We start from the raw sequence: 20,372 nt of genomic DNA on the forward strand, positions 1-20,372 counted from the left end.
GTGCTGACATATTATTGAACTTGACAGGGTGTTTGAGACTGTTGAGAATTTCTGGATGCTCTAAAGGCTTTAATCCAGAATTTCTGTAGAGAAAGAACAGGGGTTATGACTCTTTGAACATCAGTTTCCCAATCACAACAGACAAGTGTTGAAACAATCTCTCTTCATTTCCCACAAGTTCTAGACTTGCCTATAGAAACTGTAATTAATACATCATTGCATTACTTTTTGCCACATATTAAGCAACACAAGTTGAAACTGTGGAAATACTAATATAAATGATTGTACTTTGTAATGGTGTTTAATGAAGTTTAATGGTGGCCTCAAAAATACAGTGGATGAAATCATGGGAAGCTGGAAGTCTATGCTTGAGTCTCTAAAGACTGAGAGGCTTGTCATTTCCTAATTCACTGCTTTAACCATAGGCTTAGATGCAAAAGTTGTTCTTAGTTGTAAGTCACCAACAAATCTTGTCTCTTTCTCCCATGTGAAATAAGGAGCCTCTAATCCCTTCCAGTCTGAATAGGATGAGCTTTCATGTCTAATACAAGTACTTTGAAATCCTTTTAGGGTCAAGTACATATTTTTTTTTTAAATAACAGGATATGGCTGATTCTTCATTCTGAACCTTAGTTCCTGAATATTGGTGATTTAGCTGGGATCACATTTTTATTTTCCTTCATAAACATTAAAATCAGGGGACATATAAGAATCCCTAGGCTGCTCCTACACGAATAAATATTCATCATGCCAGTGTGGCCTCAGAGAAAAGTGAGAACAGCAAAGACCCCAGCCAGCCAGAAACCTTAACGCAAAAGTATAAAATGTAAGTAAGTATACTTGAGTATAAATGCGAATTAAGGAGTGTGTGAGCAAGAAGCTGATGGAGAAAGAAAAATAAAAAAAAAAAAAAGAAACACATTTTGGTTGTATTTTCTTTTCCAGAAGAGTTTACCAATCCCTTCCTGCTGAATGTCTTCCTATATCTATTATCCAGAGCAAAGAGAGAGCAGATATGGCTTTAGTTACAACCAGACAGTGTGGTATTCCTGTTTACATGCAAACTTGGGTTATGATAGCTCTGAAAGCCTCATGGCCTGGCACTGTACTTACCAGATGAGAATACTAGAAATGCAATAAAAGGATCAGCTTCCCAGATTTTTGACTTAAGGCATTCCCTTGTGGTAAAGCTGGGTGAGGAAATGGAAGAATAGACTGAGGGGAAGAAGGGAAATTCAATAGCCCAGAAGCATGTATTGCTGACCTAGTTACTTTGTGAAGGCTTAAATAAAGAAGCTTACTAAGTCATGACTATTACATGGTCCCCTCTGATCTTTTCATGAAGATGAGAAATTGTTGTTTTCAGTTTAGAAAGGAAAAAAGATTCTGTATGTAAAGTGTCTCTTTGTTGTGCTGTGAACTCCCTGGAGAGAATATCAGTTACCCTGCAGGGGCTGGAATAATGAATGAATCCATCAGGGAACAGGCTTTCTTCTCCTGTGACATGCTTTGGGGGACCACCCACATACATGTCAACCATTTTTCTGCAAAGTGCTGCCTCTAAAGCCTTCCCCTGTCTCAGCCAGCAAGGATCCTTCATCCTAGAGCCCTTCATTGATGGAGTTTAGCTACTCTCAGGCTGAGGAGTGACATGACCATGGGTCTCCCACTTTCAGGGCAAAAGCTCTAACCACTGTAGGAAAAGGAGGCAAGGCAACCATGAAAATTGGTAATAGGAGCTGTAGTGAGGTAGAAGGTACACAGCAGGGCAGCTGGCCTACTGCCACAGCATCGTCACTGCAGAATCACAGATCTCCTTGTATGCCAGAGACAAATGAGAAGGGTGATTGCTGCATGCTGGTGGGCAGAACGGGTCAATGGGAATAAAAGATCAACCACCAGAAGAGCTGCAAATGACAGCTCTTCTCCATTGGTTCCTGACTGCAGATTGTTCAAAATTTTTCAAAATCTCATGAAATGCTTCCCATTAGTGAAACACAAAAAGATTTACTCCTTACTTCCTGCACCCTTTCTGTAAGTTTCTCAAGAAGAATGGAACACTCTGAAATTATTACCTAGCCACTTTAAAGGAAAGCTTAAGATAGCTACAGAGCTGAGAGCAGAGCATCCCAAGTGGAGCCTGAATTTGCAGAGTGGATACTAATTGCATAAAGAAGGAATATTTTAAGTGACTAGGCAGGTGGAGGAAAGAAGCTGGGAAAGGAAAAAGATATAGTTACATCTATCCTATTTCCCCAAGCACACACTTTAGTGGCCAGAAGTTATTCACATACACTGCTGGCTGCAGTACTTGAAGGTATGCTGAGTCCTTGTAACTATGACTTCACATTTGCTCCAGCCACAGAGCTCCCAAAGCATATGGAAGTTGGTCAGGACAGCCTGGTAATGCTAAAATCAGGAGGGCAGCCAAAATGGTAAGAACTTTCATCCTCCTTTGAGAACTAAGACCTTTCTTAAATTGTTGCTGAAGCTGTGCTATCCAAACCACTGATGTACTGCAACTTCATATAACAAGCAGTATCTAAACTGCTAATTAGGCTCAGGGATCAGACCAGATCGGTATCTCAAGACACACAAGAATCCTGGATAGCTGCTTCTGCTTTCTTCCCTGAAAATCACCAGAAGAGATAACCCATTACTAATCATCTGTGGTCTGCTTCAAAGTTCAGCCCCTTGAACAGCAACATTAAAGTTGTGTTTATATTAGTTAGTGAGATGAAATCTACAAAATTGCCACATTATCATCCAAAAGCCCCAGGCACCATCAAACCATGCCAACAGGTGAGGTATAGGCATGATGTACTTTATCCCATTCTGGGCTGAAGAATCCACAGCAGGATTAAAACTGGAGGGAGATGGCTCACCAGCATCTCACATCTAAAATATTTAGATCCAGGAGAATTATAGGTCAACACTTGATAAATCTACTGAACCTCCTTTTCTTGCTAAGTCAATAAATTTCATACCAGCTCATTTATGATCCTTCCAGGTAAAATGTTAAACAAAATTAAAAAACACATCCACATTCTGAGGAGGCGTTTGTTCTTTAGTCCTCATTTCACATTCTCCACTTTTCTTCCTTATTAAGTACAGCAGCACTAGAAGCTTATCAGTGATGAGGGAGCTTCAGTTTTCATACATCTTAAGAAATGCACACAAGTGTTTTCAAAGGAAAGGCCTGGTCTTGATAACAAATCATACTTCTTAGATATTTATCTTTTTTTGGGACTACCTATCCCACATCAATTCATCTGCATCCTCCCAAATTTCCCTACCATGACTCTTCCTGGGCAAAAAATGATACCTTAATGATACCTTACAAGAAGTTCAGAAGTGTTCTCTTTCTGAAATCTCCCATTCTTAATGTTTTGAGGACATCAAAAAAAACTGCAGTCAAATTACTCTTTAGCTCTTTAGAAAGAGAACCAGATCTCTCTGGCTCCTGTAAGACTGATACCACAAAAGCCCCCTCGAGGGAATTACAGCCTCATAACATACAGTTGCCTATTATTTATTCTGTGGCCAGATTCTGCCAGCTGGTATAAATCAGGGCAGGTTCCTCGCCTTCAACAGAGGAAGCTGATTTATGCCAGCTGACAGTCTGGCTGCACGCGCTCCACTTGCACAATGCTAGTTTTTAAAGAGACCTGTTAAAGTGCCCCAGGCACATAAGAACCACGCTCTGGTCTTTACTCGGAAAACGTTGCTCCGAGGAATAGAACTGTGAGACCTTCCCACTGCTCTCTGGCTGTACTCTTCAAATTCACTTGCTTTTCTAACAGAAGGAAGTCTCTAAGCCCTGACAGAGCCACCACGACCTTGAGAACAAATACGCATTTTCTAATGTCCTCTGCATAGACCAGTTGTTTTAACTGAGATTTAATGCTGCATTAAACGAAGCCCACGGGAATATCAATGCAATGTTTTGGAAGAATTCATCAGCTGCAGAGAGGGCAGAACTGATATTTCAAAACTTGTGTTATTGGTAACTATAAACACACTATAAAGAATGTGGTGTGACTTGCAAATCACTGGCTAAATATACAGCTTTGGCTGCTTGATAAATCTTTCTTTTTTACCTTAATACCTCAGGTATCTACTTAAGAGAACAGGGAAACAGCTCATTTGAGGGTGTGGGCTGAAGTGCTTGGGTACAAACAGAAGACAGAAGGAACAGAAGACAGCTTTCTAATACCTCTGGTTTCAGATTGCCACTGGAAAAGCACAGCGTTAATCCCAGGTGTCACTGTAGGGATGTAACTGCTGGCTTGTCAACTGAAGCATGCTTTAAGTGTGAGGAAGCAGACTCCTCTATCTGTTCCTGAAATCTATTAATTTCAGTCCAAATTTTGCCAAAACACTGCTCTGGGTGAGCAGAGAATTGGAATCCTGGAATCAGACAAATAGGACTGTTAATAATCAAAATTGCAGTTCCTTTGCATGACACAAATTTCTGAATACAGCTTGTTATTATGATATGAAACAAAGACTAGAAAACACCAGCCATTCAGAGCACTGCCATTCCCACCCAACAAGGAGCAAATGAACACATGGCTACAGGTCAACCTTAAAAACGCTGTCAGGGGAATGCTTTTTCCTGCCCCACAAAGTGCTTCAACATTTCACACATTTTCATATTCACAACAGAGTGAAACCAAAATCAGTTGAGGTAACAGACATGGGGATGCCGCTATATGCATGCCGAGTGAGAGTGACAGCCCTCCAGTATCCTGGGGAGGATAGGGGGAGCTCCAATTTCAAATGTGCATTTTGTGAGTCAGGCCATGCACTTAATCCCACTTTTCTTCCACTGACCATTGTTTATTCTAATTATTGATTAATTATTATTTCCCTGTCTTTCTATATTAGAAATTCCACTGTGGACTATGGAAGAAACAAAAAAAAAAAAAAAAAACCAAAAAAAAAAAAAAAAAAAAAAAAAGGAAATGTTTCCTGATGAAAGTTTAATGGAAACTGGTACATTTCCACAAATTGTCTCAGTTTTGACAAATCAGCATTTTCCCACGAAAAACAGTGTCAAAAACTCTCAACCAGCTCTAATTCTAACCAGATTAACTCAGGGATGAATGCCAGCAGGAAGTTCTTCTAAATACCAGTTGTTTGAGCAAGGGAAAACTACTTCTTCCCGAGACGATCTTCCCAGAGGTGAAAAGGCTTTAAAATCCAGGTAGCTCCAGCTGTAACAAGTACAGTGGCATTCACAGCAAGACAAAGGGCAAGGAAATGGCATATTTAAAAAAATACACATGAACATGGACAAATCAGCAACCAGTATTTCCCCTGACTCTGCTAACGTTATCATTTCTTAAAATCTAGAACAGTTGCTAAAGCTTTGCAGCAATGCAAACAAGGTGACATTAGGCTATCTGAACTGCTGGGCAGGGCCCTTAAAACATGTTTCAATTTCAATTCTGCTTGAATCTCTAGAAGCTAATGGACACATAAAAATGATGAGCATGCTGTCAACAGGAAAAAATAGAATTAAGCATTTCCTGGTGAGATTTGTTAGTTCTAACTACTCCTCTGGATGAGATTCCATCAGTGGATGGTGTTTGAAGCAATCTCCTCTCTTTACATATCTTACCCTAAACATCTGTACACAACTGAAGCTGTGTTCTTTCAGACAGTAGGATATAAAATGTTGTACTCAACAAATGCCAGTGCTGCTGCTCTGTCGCTAGGCCAGAGTGCAGACATAATATGAAAAACAACTGTTGAAGACTTAGCTGGGTCACTGAGGACCCAATTCTGCACATGTTTAGTGCCAACCCATTGCTTACAGTGGCATTTGCCCTGTCCCAGTGTGTACGCCCATTCCTTGCTGTAAAAGCAATCTATCCCCTGTGGTAAGAACCTCCTCTGCTGTTTCTTAATACAACACCTGCCAGTGAAATTAAACTTCCAAAGGACTTTGGCTGTCAAAGCAGAGATATACTCTTTCTGATTTATTTTAGTCTATTTTAAGCTTCCAGAATGAGAGTTCATACAAGTGTTTTTCCTTCGCCTTTTATTTTATTCTTGAAACCATTTTATAAGGGTTTAAAAATCACTTCCCATTATCCTATAGGGGAAAAAACCCCCTACAAAATAACAAAAAAACCCTCTAACACAAACAAAATGTAAGGCTAAAGACCAATTAAGTAGCCCAAATCTCAGCCCCTCACTCTCTTAGACTAGGATTCAGCCAACTTTCTTTTCCATACCAAGACTAGCTCTCCACTGCTTCATGCTGGGAACCCCTTGTACTCTTCAACATCTTTAGAGACTGGTTGATACCTCAGTCAGTTTTACTGAGTTTGCAATACTCTGGCAATACAAAATGTCTAATGCTCCTGGGATGTGCCTGCTTGGGTATTTCCCCTGAGTCAAAAGGGGTCCTCAGTCAAAAGTCCTCTGTGGCAAAGGAAATGTCGCTGTTGTCTCCCGCCTGTCTCAGGGCACCCTTTCAATCCTCCACTTGTCAGGTGCCAGAAGGGCTGTAGGAACCATGGACAAATCAGGGCTGTAGCAGCCCATGTCCCCACTGCTGATCCCGTGACCACAGAGGTGGCTGGAAGCCCTTCCTTTCACTGTGGGCTTGGACTGTAGCCATGCCATGCCAGGAGATTGCATGGACCACTTTCATCAGAATCTGTCCCTGCACCAGTGAGCATGCTTCATACCTAGCTGCTATAAACACACCCTGTTATGCAGGATCTAAGATAACAGATTGGGCACAACCTGCTGGTTTTCCTCACTTTGGCAGTACTGGAAGTAAGGCGCAGCTCTTCTGAGGCAGAAGAAGTGGCAGTGAATGTTAGCAAAGTGCATGTAGCACATACATATGTTACTGAGAAAAGAGTTCCTATGACACAAATGCAAAAAAAAAAAAAAAAAAAAAAAAAAAATCAAAAAACAAAGTATCATTTTAAAAATACCTTGCAAAGGAAATATAAGCATTGGAAACTCCAACAACTGGTGCTACAGTGATACTATGCTCTTTTTTTCTCCCCTCAAAAGAGCAAATGCTTCCTAAAAGCCTTTGATAAAAAGAAACTTGCAAAAACCCCCACAAACCAAACCCTGAGGAATTTTCCTTCTGTAAGAGTCTGACACCATATTTCCTCCTATGTTCAGAGTCAACCTTGTCACAATGACAACTTTTATTAGGCACCATTATAGGATGCTGCATCTTTGAAACTGTAACAGTTCATCCCAGAAAGGAGTATTTCATTGTGAAGCAATGTTGTTTCACTAAATAAAGGTCATATAATAGTAATTGTTTATAAAATATGAGTGAAAAAATAATATGAATATAAAAAACTCTGAATTACTCCATTGCCCTTTTTTTTGGAAATTACTTTTGAAACTGTTTCAGGAAACCTGCTATAACTCTGTATAACTCTACTAATGCTAATGAAACTATATTCATTTGCAGCAGCTTAAGATCTGGCTCATAATTTTTTAATAGAAACTATTCTGATATGGAATTCACCACCTGAGTATTAGAGAAGCATGTTAATGCCAATGAACTAGAAACAGCAAATAAACAAAAGTGTTTTTCAAAGTCTTAGGTATAAAAGTCTCACAATTCAAGGATACCCCATATATAGAAGAAATGCAATACCATCTCTAAGATATCCTTACTTCCCTCCTGAAATACCTGGAAAAATGCCAGTTTTAATTGGGGGCAGGAATGCATTTTAGACTCAATCCTGTTACAAACATATTCCATCCCATTACAAGAAGTTTGCTCTCCTACTTCCCTTTTGCAAACATCTGAAGCTCTAAATTTGATTTTCATACTATAAAATTATCTAATTCTGATATGGCTTTTAAAAAAATAGCAATAATGCAAATAGAGTTTGGCTGAATGGAGAAATTAAGTTCCTGATGTTCAGAGATGAACAATTATTACATGGATTATTCCAAGGAACAAATTTCTGGTTATGATAACCCAAAGACAAACTAAAAATTCATATTCACTTGAACACACAAACGCAAATTTCTTACGTGGGCAACTGCTGTTCTGCACTGACATTAATTGATAAAATGCTCAATAAATCATTCAAAATAATTCCAAAAAATCACACCTTGCCCCTTTACTCTATGCAAAAAAAGGTAAATTACTTCTGTGTAGAACAGAACATGACAGTTTTCTTTTTCAAAGGAGATAATTCCTATTGAACCTGTTCATGAATTTGTGGTTTTGTCCAAAATCTTTATGGGAATGTGTCATTCTTGTCTTATATTTTGCTGTGAGGAATGTTAAAATGAAATTTTAGCTGGTGCTTTGTTAACCAGCATCTGGTTAGTTAGTAGACACTCCTGGGAACTGAGGTCTTCTGAGACTGATATATCTCCTTTTTTTTTTTTTTTCAGCTTTACTATACTGATGAATTATTACAAAATAAGTAGCTGGGGTTTTTTTCCTGTTTTGTTTTCCCCTAAGAATTTGGCAGCTCTAATTTTCATTCTGGTGCCAAATAACTACCAACATCCAAACCTCACACTTTCTGCTCCACAGAACTGTTGCTTTCCTGTCATAATAGAATTCTATTGCACAATAGAATCCTACAGTGATTATCAAAACAGCTTTTGGAGCTATGGGATAGATTATCTGACAACAGGTCTACTCAGTTTTGGTTATTGTAGGGTGTAGATGAAGATGAGTATGAAAAATGCTGGAATTGTAACCAGTTTATGTTCTTTTTCCTCACTGGACCTATGACAAGAAAGAAGAGTCAACTCTTGAGCCATTCCCACTTTTAAAAATCTACCCGTAGTTTGAGACTGTCTATAAATGATTGAGTGTTAAAAAAAAAAAGTATAATAATAAATAACACAAGATTAACAAAAGCTGAGCTTCTCCATTTAAATATTTTTGTGATGGGAATCTGAAAAAGTTTGAGGCTGTGGTCAAAATAAAGGCCATCACTAGTTGAGTATGATTTATATTAATGAAAAATTATAGAAAATATATATAAAAAATTAACAAGAAGCTACACACCTCAAATTTAATATAATTTTGAGCTGTGGGACACCATAGTGTCTTATTGATACACTGTTGTTTTCTTCTGCCCTAAGCTTTCATGAGTAACTTTGCAGGTATGCACAACCTGTTGACTTTGACAGGGCTGTTAATGAAGCATGAAGTTAGTCAAAACTGCACATAGCTAAAGGCAGTAGCTATTCAAGAGTCATCCGCTTCATGTTATTATGGTTCAGCCAAAATTTGGGATCAACTACTGATCATGAATGGACCAGACAGCAGAATCAGAGGGCCCAGGGCAAAGTTTGTAGAAGCCCAGGTGTCTGCACACCTTACCTGAAGACTAAAACTAGATGTGCCATTACAAGACATCTTAGAAAGCTACTTAATTCTTCACAAGTGTTTCAGATGCAGTTTGCTGCAATCTCCTGTTCTTCTTTTAGGTTCACCACTTGTTCTGCAACGTGATTTAGGGCCCTAATATTGACATTACAGATGTTAATTCGCAGATGTGGGTAACTACTAGTAGGACAGTGACAGAAAGCTGCTCAGGGCAGGAATCTTGTTTTTGCAGCAGAACTTTAAGCTCATGGTATATTACAAATTATGGTATGAAGAATACTGCAAGCCGCAGACCCCAAAAACCTATCTAAGGATGTCTTGGTAGAAGCAGGATAAGGATTATAAAATGTCATTTTTAAAGGGAGTCAAACAACATGCGCAGTCAGTGCTAGAGGAATGAGTGCTTTTCAGTCCAACTGCTCACAGCACGGCTAAACTCCGCTCTTCGCAGAAACTCTCACGAAACCCAAGTTTTGGTAACCAAGTGCAGACCCACGCAGCAGCGGGCTCTGTGGCCACGCACAGGCCCTCGCTCTGAGAGCCACCCGAGGCACCTCCAGCCGAGTGGCCGCGGCTGTGCAGGACAGCCGGTGCCCAGCCGGAGCGGCGCTGCCGGGGCCGGGGCCGGAGCGCGCTGCCAAGGGGCCGCGGGCTCCCCGGCCCGCGCCCCCGGCCCATCCCTGCGCACGGGGCCGGCACCAGGTGCGGGAGCCGCCGCATCAGCTGCGGGCAGGGCCTGCAGCCCTTCCCCCGGCCCCCGCAAGCAGCCCCCCAGATGCCCTCTCCGGGCTCCTCCGGCCCGAGCAGACCCTGCTGATTTCCTGCCGAATCCGCTCCTTTCTCCCCCCTGTCCCCTCCACGGACGGATCTGAGCTTTGGCCGCGAAACCCCGAGATTCCCTGTCCTTTCTTCCCCGCTTACTCTCCCGCAGGGCCATCAACAAACACGCTCACGCCCTCCCGAAATGTTTCCAGCTTCAAAACTTTCTCAGCAACCGTGTCCCCTGCCTCCCGCGGCGGACGCCTGTCCCCCGCCGCCTGCCCCCGTCCCCTCCCGCCCCGCTCCGGCCCCAGCAGCTGTCAAGCGGCAGCGCGGGCCGGCGCGCACTTACCCCGGAGCAGAGCGGGGACCGAGCTGCCCATGAGCACCCAGAGGGAAAGGCGCAGCAGCAGCCGCCGCAGGCTCCTCGGCAGCCGGGGAGTCATCGCGGAGCCGGATCGGCGCGGCCGGCGAGCCGCGGGCAGGGCGCGGGGGCGGCGGGGAGGCCGCGGCGGCGGTGGCGGGGCTGGCGGGGAGCGGGGCTGCGCCGCTCCGCTGCTCGGGACCGCGGGTGACTCACTGAAACTTCACTTCGGCGCTGCAGGGGAAACAGGAAATCTTAAACTTCGCAAACAGCTGGGCTGGACTTTCTTACTCTTACAGTAGTTCCTTCTCCCCCTTCCCACAGTCACCCCCCTCCCCTGCTCTCGCCCTTTTTTCTTTCCTTTTTCTTTTTTTTTTTCTTTTTTTTTTTTTTTTTTTTTTCTTTTAACATGAAACCTCACCCAGTTTGGTGTCAATCATCTGCCAGAGGCCAGCCCCTCTCAGGTCTGGCTCTCCCACCACAAGCGCGTCGGGGCCAGCCCCGACGTGCAGCCCGGATCCCTGCGCCTGCCTCCCTCCGAGGCGGGGACCGGGCACAGCCCGGGGCTGCACCGTGGCTTGCGAGGAGGCTCAAGGTCGACAGGAAACCGCCAGCTCGGAGGGCTACTACTCGCTCCCTGCGAGTTGAAAAGGACCCAGTCGTGTCATCTGGGACATGGGGACTTAGCAGAGCTCCTCCTCGCATCCGTATCCCTGACGTTAATGATGCTGCAGCAGCAGCCTCTTTCCTCCTCTGCAGAGCCGGTATCGGAAACAAGGATGTAACCCCCAGATGAACTAAAGCAGGGAGCAGGGGAGGTTGAAGTCAGGGTAACCGCAGGAAATATTCACGTAGACTAGCTGGGCACTCAGCTTGCAGATGTTGAAGCTGACTGGAACAACTTGTTACCTACTTTATATCAAATGCTGTGTATGTGACACAAATGAAGTTCGTCTCCATCCCTCTCCAAAGGAACTTCTACCAGATATTTTGCCTTCTTTGCAAGAGGGAAGTTGCACCTAGGATTCAGAGAGTAGGACCACACCAGTGATGCCAGCTTTTCATGGCCCAGTCAGAGACTGTAAGAACCATTCAGTTTTGAACCTGAATAAGGCTTCAGCTCTCTGCCAGTATAAATCCAGCCACTGCAGAGCCAGCAGTTGTATTGAAACCCATTTTCAGCTCACAATCTTCCCTCCTCTCCGAGTTAAATGGCTGGGCATTGATTGAAGGGTAAACTAATGTACATGGGGATAATTTGAGGGCGATTGTTCCAACGTTGTTGATTCGCTTTTGTCTCGGTTACAACACTAGTTAGAGATACAGATCTGGGTATTTCAGAAAGAGGACTAAGCCCTCAGGGGGAATATATGTAATCATGCTCTGAATGTCCCAGATCACCTCTGTTTGAATTTGGAAATGTTTGCATAAAGAATTTAATTGGCTTATAACAGACATTTAAAAAAAAATCATTGTGCTTTTATGTAAATTTAAACACTCCCTAAATACATATTTTCACCATGAAGTCTCAGTTGATGGTACAAAGTCTCATAAACCTCTCTCCAAGAGCATTTTCCTCTCCCTCACCCTCTTTTTATATAGTCAAGATTCACTCAAACAAGTGGTGGTCACCACCCTCCAGAGGTAAGAAAAGTTGCAGACTCCCCTTTGAGCACAGACTGGAGTGTTCTTATCAGTTCCTGTGCACCAGCTCTGTGCTAGAAGGTGACCGTGTTTTCAGTATCCACTTAAACAAAAGCATTTCTCAACTCACACAAATATATACTGTGTGCTGTACACTGCTCTCTCCTCAGAGCTGTCAAGTTGCAGGTGCCAAAGAGTTGCTGTTTGCTTAGAAAGTTGGCTGTGTGTGCTGAACTCTCCTGTTAGTTTTTGGTTACTACCTTCCAACATAAAAAAAGAAGTTTAAAAGCAAATAAGTACAGATTTAATATTACTATTCAAACCTGTCACGATCCAGGTGTGACTTGGCAAGCCTGATGCTGTCTCACTTGCATCTCTCTCCTTCACATGAGTGCTATGGCTCTTCTCCAATATAGCCATATTCTGCCCAGTCTCTCTCATCCAGGGTCTGGCAGTAGGTGAGGGGCTTGCAGTAGATGGAGGCTTTGGGAAGGGCTGCACTTACGTTTCCAGTAGTCTAAAATCCTTGAGAGCAGCCAGGCATCACTGCCCCTTCTCTCACATGAGGTGATATGGCACCCGTTACCCAGCAAGTGTGAAGTCCAGTACAAGTGGACTTCAGGAATTTGATATTTCCATGTAAGTACTGCCTTTATTTTTACAGATACATCATGCAGTGAGGACTGTGCTACAGCTGCGCTTTGGATGTTCAGAGAATCCATGAATGAGAGATGTTACTAGAAAGTGGAAGGAAATTATACCTGGATGTCCTCAGGGGAATATTAGTGTCTTTTTGTCACCAATAGCCTGTGTGGAAGTTAAAGTAAAGCCAACTTTGCTTCACAGATTTATCCCAGACAGGCTTATTAACGAAAACTCATATTTAGCCTTTTTGAGTACTACAAACCTCCCTGTTAGGACCCAAATGCAGCTTAATCAGGATTCCCTGGACAACCAAAATATATGAAACAAGACTAAGCTGGTAATTTCTTTCCATTTCCTTGTTCATAGCTCCCAGTTCCCTGTTTTCAGATAGCAGTTTCTTTAAGATTGAAACTGTGAGTATTTAACCTCAGCCTGACTGACTGAGGTAGAGAAAGAGTCCTCTTCAAAGAGTGGGAGAGTAAAGGTGTAAATAATAATCTCCAGCCTGACAGGGTAAGGGAAGACAGCTAATTTCAGTTCCTCTCTTAAAAAGGCAAAATATCAAAGCACTGAATATTGTGTTTTCTTTCTGAGCTTTTCAAATCTATACTGAGGATACAAACAATTTATAACCTCTTGTATCTCAGGGTCTCCTAGTGAAAACATGCTAACTGCTCCTAGCTGCAGATTTTAAGTACAGCTTTTGAAACAGTCCATAAAGCTACTGAGTATAAATTATGTCTCTTTGTTAGTCTAACTATTTTCTACCTTTCAGTATCTTATTTCTGTCAAAATCCCATGTGAACTACAGCATTATCCTCATAGAAAAACACTTTCAAGCTTCTACAAAATATGCATTGTTACTAAAAAGCTGTTATTTCACTGTACTTAACATACACTCAACTCAAAACCATTCTGCTCACAGCCACGAGCTGCTGATGTCCACAATAAAGCAATTATTTTGATTAGTGTATTAACTCCAGTGTTGTTTTGTCTAATAATCCCACAATAAGATAGTTCCCAGATGCAGAATTAGGTAAGGCCTATACAGTCGCACTAACACAACATAATTTCATGTCTGTGTAGAGCTCATATTTGTGGTGTGGGGTGAGCCATCTCAACTTACTTTAGCTGCCTAAAAGTTAGCCTTGGACTGAAGTTCCAGGAGATGGCTGAGAAAACCCATTGCCTTTCTCACCATCTGATGGAGCAGTCCTGTTTGTCTCACTGTGATGGGAGAGTCCCAGATCAGGTTCAAGAACCAAAGGGTGGAGGACAAATGCCAGATGAACAGAACTGCCATTATGATGGCAGCAGGCTATTAGGTCACCCACATTCCCTTGGTCATCCAAGGAGGGAAAGGAGTCTAGATATTTTAAAAACCTTCTAAACACAATGAACTGATGAGAAGGAGCATAATTAGCCCAGACATCTATTTGTTAAGTATATGATGTTAGATGACATGAATCCTAAAGAAAATGCTCTCTGAATTGTATACATCACATAAAGTAAGCTACAAGATGCTTTTCCCATTGGCAGTCATTGGAGTTAATGCCTGTGATTTTTGTTTGGAATGACACATGGCAACTAGGTACATAGTATGCTGATATTGCCTTACTGAAACTATTAATGAAGTAACTGGAATAAGTATCTTGACCCAAATAAAAACATTGATGACTTTGGACATGTTTTGTCATAACTACTTTCAAAACAAAAATAGGAAATCTGCTTGAAAAACTGACATGCCCCATTTTGATGTTTTCATTATGATACAGATTGGGTTTTGTTTTGAAGCAGACTATTAGTTTGAATTTTTTTTTGTTCTCACCATGTTACGTATAAAAAAAAAGGACATGGGAACAACATCTGACACTTTGATTTCACTGCAGTTAAGCAAGAAGTTTATTTTCCAGAGAAATTTTGACATTTCAGTTCAAACCAAAGTCACATTTTGTAAGCCTGTATGATTTGAAACTCAAAACCTCTGTTCACTGCAGTGCTCTGTTCACAAAACTGACATTTGCCTGCTAATTTTCTAATTGAGGGTGCTTGGCATGGAGCATTATCCTCTCAGCATCCTTGATAAAAGGATGTCTTGTGTATCATTGGCTGAAGAACACATTCTCCTCTTTGGAGCAGTATGAAACTGTTGTGCCCTCTATCACTATTTGAATCATATTTCTCTCTTAATTTAGGTTATCATAGAGCACAGAATTACAGCTACTGTTAAATGCAGTTTTCTTCTTTCATATAATCACTGGTTTTAACTTGTTATTGATAATTTACACCATTGTGAGAACACACACAGCCTCAAGCAAGGACATTTACAAAAGGTTACATTCATTGTAAAATGTTTTGGAAAACTTATGTGTTTGGACTTAACACAGCATTTATGCTTATCTGATAGATATAATCAAATTAAAACATCTGTTGTGTGTAATCATCTGTCAGAAAAAGGAAATCAGCTTGTTATCAACTCCTGCATACATCATAGGCAACAAGAATAATGTTATCTTCAAGATTTATCTTAGTAAAGCAATCTCCTGAATGACACTTATCAAAATAAGGTTTTGAAATATTATTTGAATTTGTGCTGGATTCCCAGGGCACTGCTGTTCACATGATCTCTGACTTTTAGCTATAATGCAAATCGACCATTTTTAAGCTTCACCGAATTGGCTTGCTCTGTGTTTGCGGTGAATGTGTAAATACCCTGCAACAGTGAAAGCAGAACTATATTAGTGTCAGAAGAGACATCTCTCTGCAGTGCTTCTGGCAGGAAACACCATTAATGTCACCACACAACCTTTAAAATGAAAACTTCCATCTTATTTTTCCAAAACCAAAGGACATTTGGAGACTTTATACTGTTTATTTCAGCTTCTACAATGAGTATGTGAGCTGGAGGGAAACTTGCACACTTCCATAAGTGTGTTGTATTTTTGTGTGGAATCTTTTATATGTACAAAGAACTTGTAAAATTAAGTCTAGATGATGTGGCATTCTTAAAAGATATGGAAACAAATTATTACAGATATACTCTGCATATAATTTAAGTTGCTCAAAAATATGGTTACCCATGGAACCTGTTTTCATTATCGCATAATTTGTAGTGTTTACTATAATCAAAGCTTGTTTTTATAGGCTGTCCATTAGAAAGAGTTTGAACATGGATGCCAAGCCTCAGAAAATATCTGAAACTATCAAAGAACTTCAGTAGTATAACACAGAGGCCCTTCTGTTTCATTTTTTCCCACAGGAACAAAAGGGAGTTGTGAATCTATCATAAAATATATCCCTAAATCTAATCTGAAAGAATCTCAATACTTCAACCACAAAGCCCCAGAACTGAGGAAAGCATCCTCCCACCCCACCAAGCAGAAGATCATGTCTGTGTTGTTCAGGAATGCAGCACACTGATGATGTTAAAGTGGCTCATTTGACCGCAATCTTTAAACAAATTTTTTTGCGATAGCACAGCTGTTCCTCTCAGGAAGGAAATGCACACTTCCATAATTTTTATCTGCAAGGCAACTTTATGATCTGCAGTCACAGGAGGTGGCTACTGTGCTTTAGAGGTCAAAAGCAAGCAGTTCAGGAGGATCCAGAATGACTTGGGAGTTGGATATTGTTCCAACAGAGCTGACCCCATAACAAATGAGCTAACTGTGGCTTGCAAATATCTTAGCAAATAAAACTCACTTTTGCTATTTTCCTCTTCTGTGACTAAGAGCTTCATGAAGCTAGCCTGCAAGCCCCATTTTCAGGCTGTGCACACACAGTCTCCCACATCTTCCGACTGGTGTGACGTCTCCCCAGGTGGATGATGGTCACCATGCAATCCTACGAGCCTTGAATGTTGGGCAAGCATTTCCAGTCACATCTCAGGCCAGAGTGGCCAGGCTACCATCAGTGGTTTCAACTCCTGGCTGTAGCAGTCTAATACTGAGCAGTGAAAATTACATTGTGCTCACCTCAAACTCTCAGATGCGAAGGGTGTTTACTCTGTCTGCTAAGTTGAGAAAAATGTTGGGGCATCAAAGACCTCTGCAAGAATGAGGTAAAGATTATTAAACCACAGCTTCAGTGGTACTCAACATTCCCTGCATTACTAGAACAGCACAGGGTCTATTAGAGAAAGCTTTAATGCAATTTGCACCCATTACCTTTTTCAATATTAAAGTGTTATAGATAGTCCTTAACTGAGAATTAAATGCTTTGATGTAAATAAATGGTTCATGATTGACTCCACTGTCTATGGAGAAATAACACTGAATTTTCTGTCAATTTTGCCATTCTGGAGTGTCAATTTCCCAAGTCCTATGCCCAGATATTGACTTAATTGAGGGAACAAATGCACATTGCTGGCTCAAAGTCAGTTTTCCCTTCCATAAAAATGTGACAACATTTCTTGCTCAACTTTGCCGTGTCTGTAAGGATATTTCTGTCTTTGGAGAAAGTGGTTTGGTAATTCTTCTGACTGCTACAAATGGAGGTGCAATTGACAACGATGAAGGATGAGAGTGTGAGTGAATATTTGATGTCCCTTCACATGCTTTGAAGTACAGATAAGGAGACATCTTGTCCAGTGCTACCATAGTTTGATCTCTGAATCATGCAGCAGTTGGAGCCTTCCTGTCCTGAGGGACCTCTGCCAATCTTATATCAAAAAAATGCTCAGAAATTGAGGAGTTTGTAGGCTTTATGGTGAGTAGAACAAGAAAGCCAGGCAGCATGTTGTGCAGAGAAGTGTAGTGATGCTCCTTAGGGAGTGAGAATATCCTGTTGAAGTCAGACTGAATTTTCTAAAGAGCTTTTATAGTCCTTGCTATTTATTTGATACATGCATTTGCTTGCCATAAATACAAGCCTGGTTTTCATCGCTACCTTTCTTTGATGATTTCTGAAACATGATTTCTGAAACATTCTGAACTAATGTTTCAGAAATAAGAAAAGATGGAAAAATCTACTTCAATAATCTACATCATAAATGAAAAATAATTTACAGCTGTCTGCATGACATTAACATGATTTAAATGTTTTTCCTTTAAAGGGCATGCTGTTCTGTATGGTCATGTCTTTCTTTTCTTCATTTTGTTGCCTATTTTTGCCTCTAATCTTTGGGTCCTTTGTCCCATTTCTCCTATTCTCTATTCAATCTTTCCTTTGTTTTTTTTCAGTTAATTTGTTCTGAGTGTTATAAACCATCCCCACTGACGTTTCCTTTAGGTGTCAACTACAGACTACTATGTAAAAAATTAAATTTTTTAACATCTTTGCAATTACTACTGTGTCAAACTATGATAATGTTAGATTTAAAAACTGCTTTTTCAAAACTGTCTTTGCTTGTGTATGTACATTAACATTTCATCTAAAAAAATAATGACTATTAGCTTCGCAATTAGCAACTGCCACACTCTCTTAATTAAACAGTGGTAAGACCTCTGGGCCTTACATAGTGTTTTTTAGTCAAAACCCTGAATAAAGGGCACAGGGAAATGAGAGTGGGATAACATACTTTACAGCTCATTTATTTGCCCTCTCAACCACAATAAAGAATCCCAGCCCAGGCTGGTCTCCATTTCATTACCCCCCTCAAAAATTTCTAGGTATTTTCAGATGTGCTGATAAGCTGATATGTAATGTCCTGTTAAAACACCACGGCACGAGATCCCACCTTTTCTAGCAATGCAATGATATATGTGTGTGTGGTGTTGGCAGCTGAGCTGGGGTTGACATAGCAGAATGAACTTGGCCTCCCGTACAGAACCTGTTTCCACTCCTGTCTGATCTACTTATGGATCTCAGTGGCATGTTGGGGAGCACAGCTCCTATTTTCACTGTAAAAAGGTGTCTAATTTGCAGTGATAACATGAACTGCATTCTCTCACCTGGTCCTTCCAGTTCCTGAGTCCTCTCTCACAGTCTTCCTGCAGCTATTTCTAGCCCCTCTGAGCTCCTGACAGCCGCCACTTCCTGCTCAGCCCACTCAGCACACTGCATGGTTTGCTAGGCAGCAGCCCCCATGGTTTGACATAGTTGCTTTGGGTTGTTGTGCCCTTCAAAGAAATGCTGGGGTACCTGCCTTTGTCTAACCAGTGTGGGTCATACTCCATGGCTCTTGTGAAAGATTTTACATGGTATTTCCTGTTAAGTTTCTTAAACCCAATAAAGATTCAAGGAAAAATGCAATCTGAAACACCTACTAGGTCACTGTTTTCTTTCCTTACTTAGCTACAGTGGGCAAGAGAATTTAAAAGGCAAACAGGATTTTTAGCACTTCAGTGGTGTGATTAAAGCTTGCTGGTATCACAGTCATATAGTCAATAATGATTGGCAAGTGATTTTCATCTCTGAATTTCTACCCATAAAAATGTGAAGTGCTGTCTTGGACTCTTTAAAAACTTGGATATCTAGCTGTTGCTTATTGATTAGTTTTGATGTTGTTCATCCTCTTGGCTGTTGGTGAGAACAATAAGAATCTGTCAAGGACCAAATTTTACAGACAGTTCAGGTATTGTTCCTTCCCTTGCCCACACTAAGCCAGACATGGCTGTCAGCCCGATCATTTTGAACACAGGCCCCAAAAGTCTCTAGTCCTACAGAACATCCCCTGAAAGTCACAATTCCTTCCATGTGCCAGTTCCATTTATCCATGTGACAAATGGTGCCAGTTCATATTGTACACCCATGTCAAGGCAAAGGAAGCCACACCTTTGAAGGGGTTTCACTGGAAACCAGAAGGCAGGCAGGTCATGGAGGTGAAGAAGGGAGCAAGGTACCATTTGGCCTCTTCTACATGGAAATGTAGATCTCTCTCAAACTGCTAGTGAAGCAAATACAACTTAACCTTCCACTGGAGGTAATCACTAGAGGAACCTGAGTATTTTTTTTTTTTCACTGCTATTTTTTGTAAAACGCTTTTTGTTTGGATTTTTTTTTTTTTTGCCTTTGAATAAACCACTCAAGGTGCAAATTATCACAATTGCACAATTCATGACCACAATCTCTTCCTCTCTTCAGGGAGCCATATAAGTTTTCTAAGGATCAGAGGAAACTCAATAATTCTTATATATGAAGAGATACACTGCTTCCAGTGATGTGCTCAAAGATGCTCAGCTGGAATGCATGGAGAAAGAGGCTCCAGGGAAGAATGGGCAAATTTCTTTTCTTACGAGTGAACATTATGACCTAAAAAATAATTGCTTTGCCTGCAGCACTGAATGGGTTTTGAAAAAAAGAAGTATATTTTTTCTTATTTCTGTTGTTTACTTTTGTGTATGGGACATGAGTGGACAAATTTGGGATAACTCCTCACTTTCTGGACGTGTTTTTTTCTGTGCAACACGCAAGTAATAACTACTACACCACAGTGTGGATAGGATTTATCTATTAGGATTTATGTGGCAGAATTGACTTCACAGGTGTAAAAAACCATAATTATATATGTACTTCATAACTCTAATAAGTTTTCTTCTACATGGCCTTTCAGGTGTAAGCATCCATCTCTTTCCAGTGCTCATGTTGATGACTCTTAACAAGACACCTGTAGCATCAAAAGGGATCCATCTAAGGCTTGCTAACATCACCACTTACTACTTGTAG

At 41.1% G+C, this 20,372-nt stretch overlaps 1 protein-coding gene across 2 annotated transcripts in view; it reads right to left on the reverse strand.

Annotated features, from left to right (window-relative positions):
- The window catches only part of TGFBR2 (transforming growth factor beta receptor 2), a 60,943-nt gene extending 49,921 nt beyond the window's left edge, over positions 1-11,022 (reverse strand). Inside the window, exons 1-2 of one of the 2 annotated variants that reach the window (XM_068206272.1) lie at positions 10,900-11,022; positions 10,467-10,712 (exon numbers count right to left, since the gene is read on the reverse strand). In XM_068206272.1, coding sequence (XP_068062373.1) covers positions 10,467-10,560 — 94 coding nt within the window. In that variant the 5' untranslated portion in view covers positions 10,561-10,712; positions 10,900-11,022. Of the gene's footprint in view, positions 1-10,466 lie in introns of both variants that reach the window. The other variant, XM_068206264.1, reaches the window with a different exon arrangement.
- Positions 11,023-20,372: the final 9,350 nt, after the last annotated feature.

The sequence above is a fragment of the Anomalospiza imberbis genome, chromosome 1 (genome assembly GCF_031753505.1).
Source record: "Anomalospiza imberbis isolate Cuckoo-Finch-1a 21T00152 chromosome 1, ASM3175350v1, whole genome shotgun sequence".
Lineage (NCBI taxonomy): Eukaryota > Metazoa > Chordata > Aves > Passeriformes > Viduidae > Anomalospiza > Anomalospiza imberbis.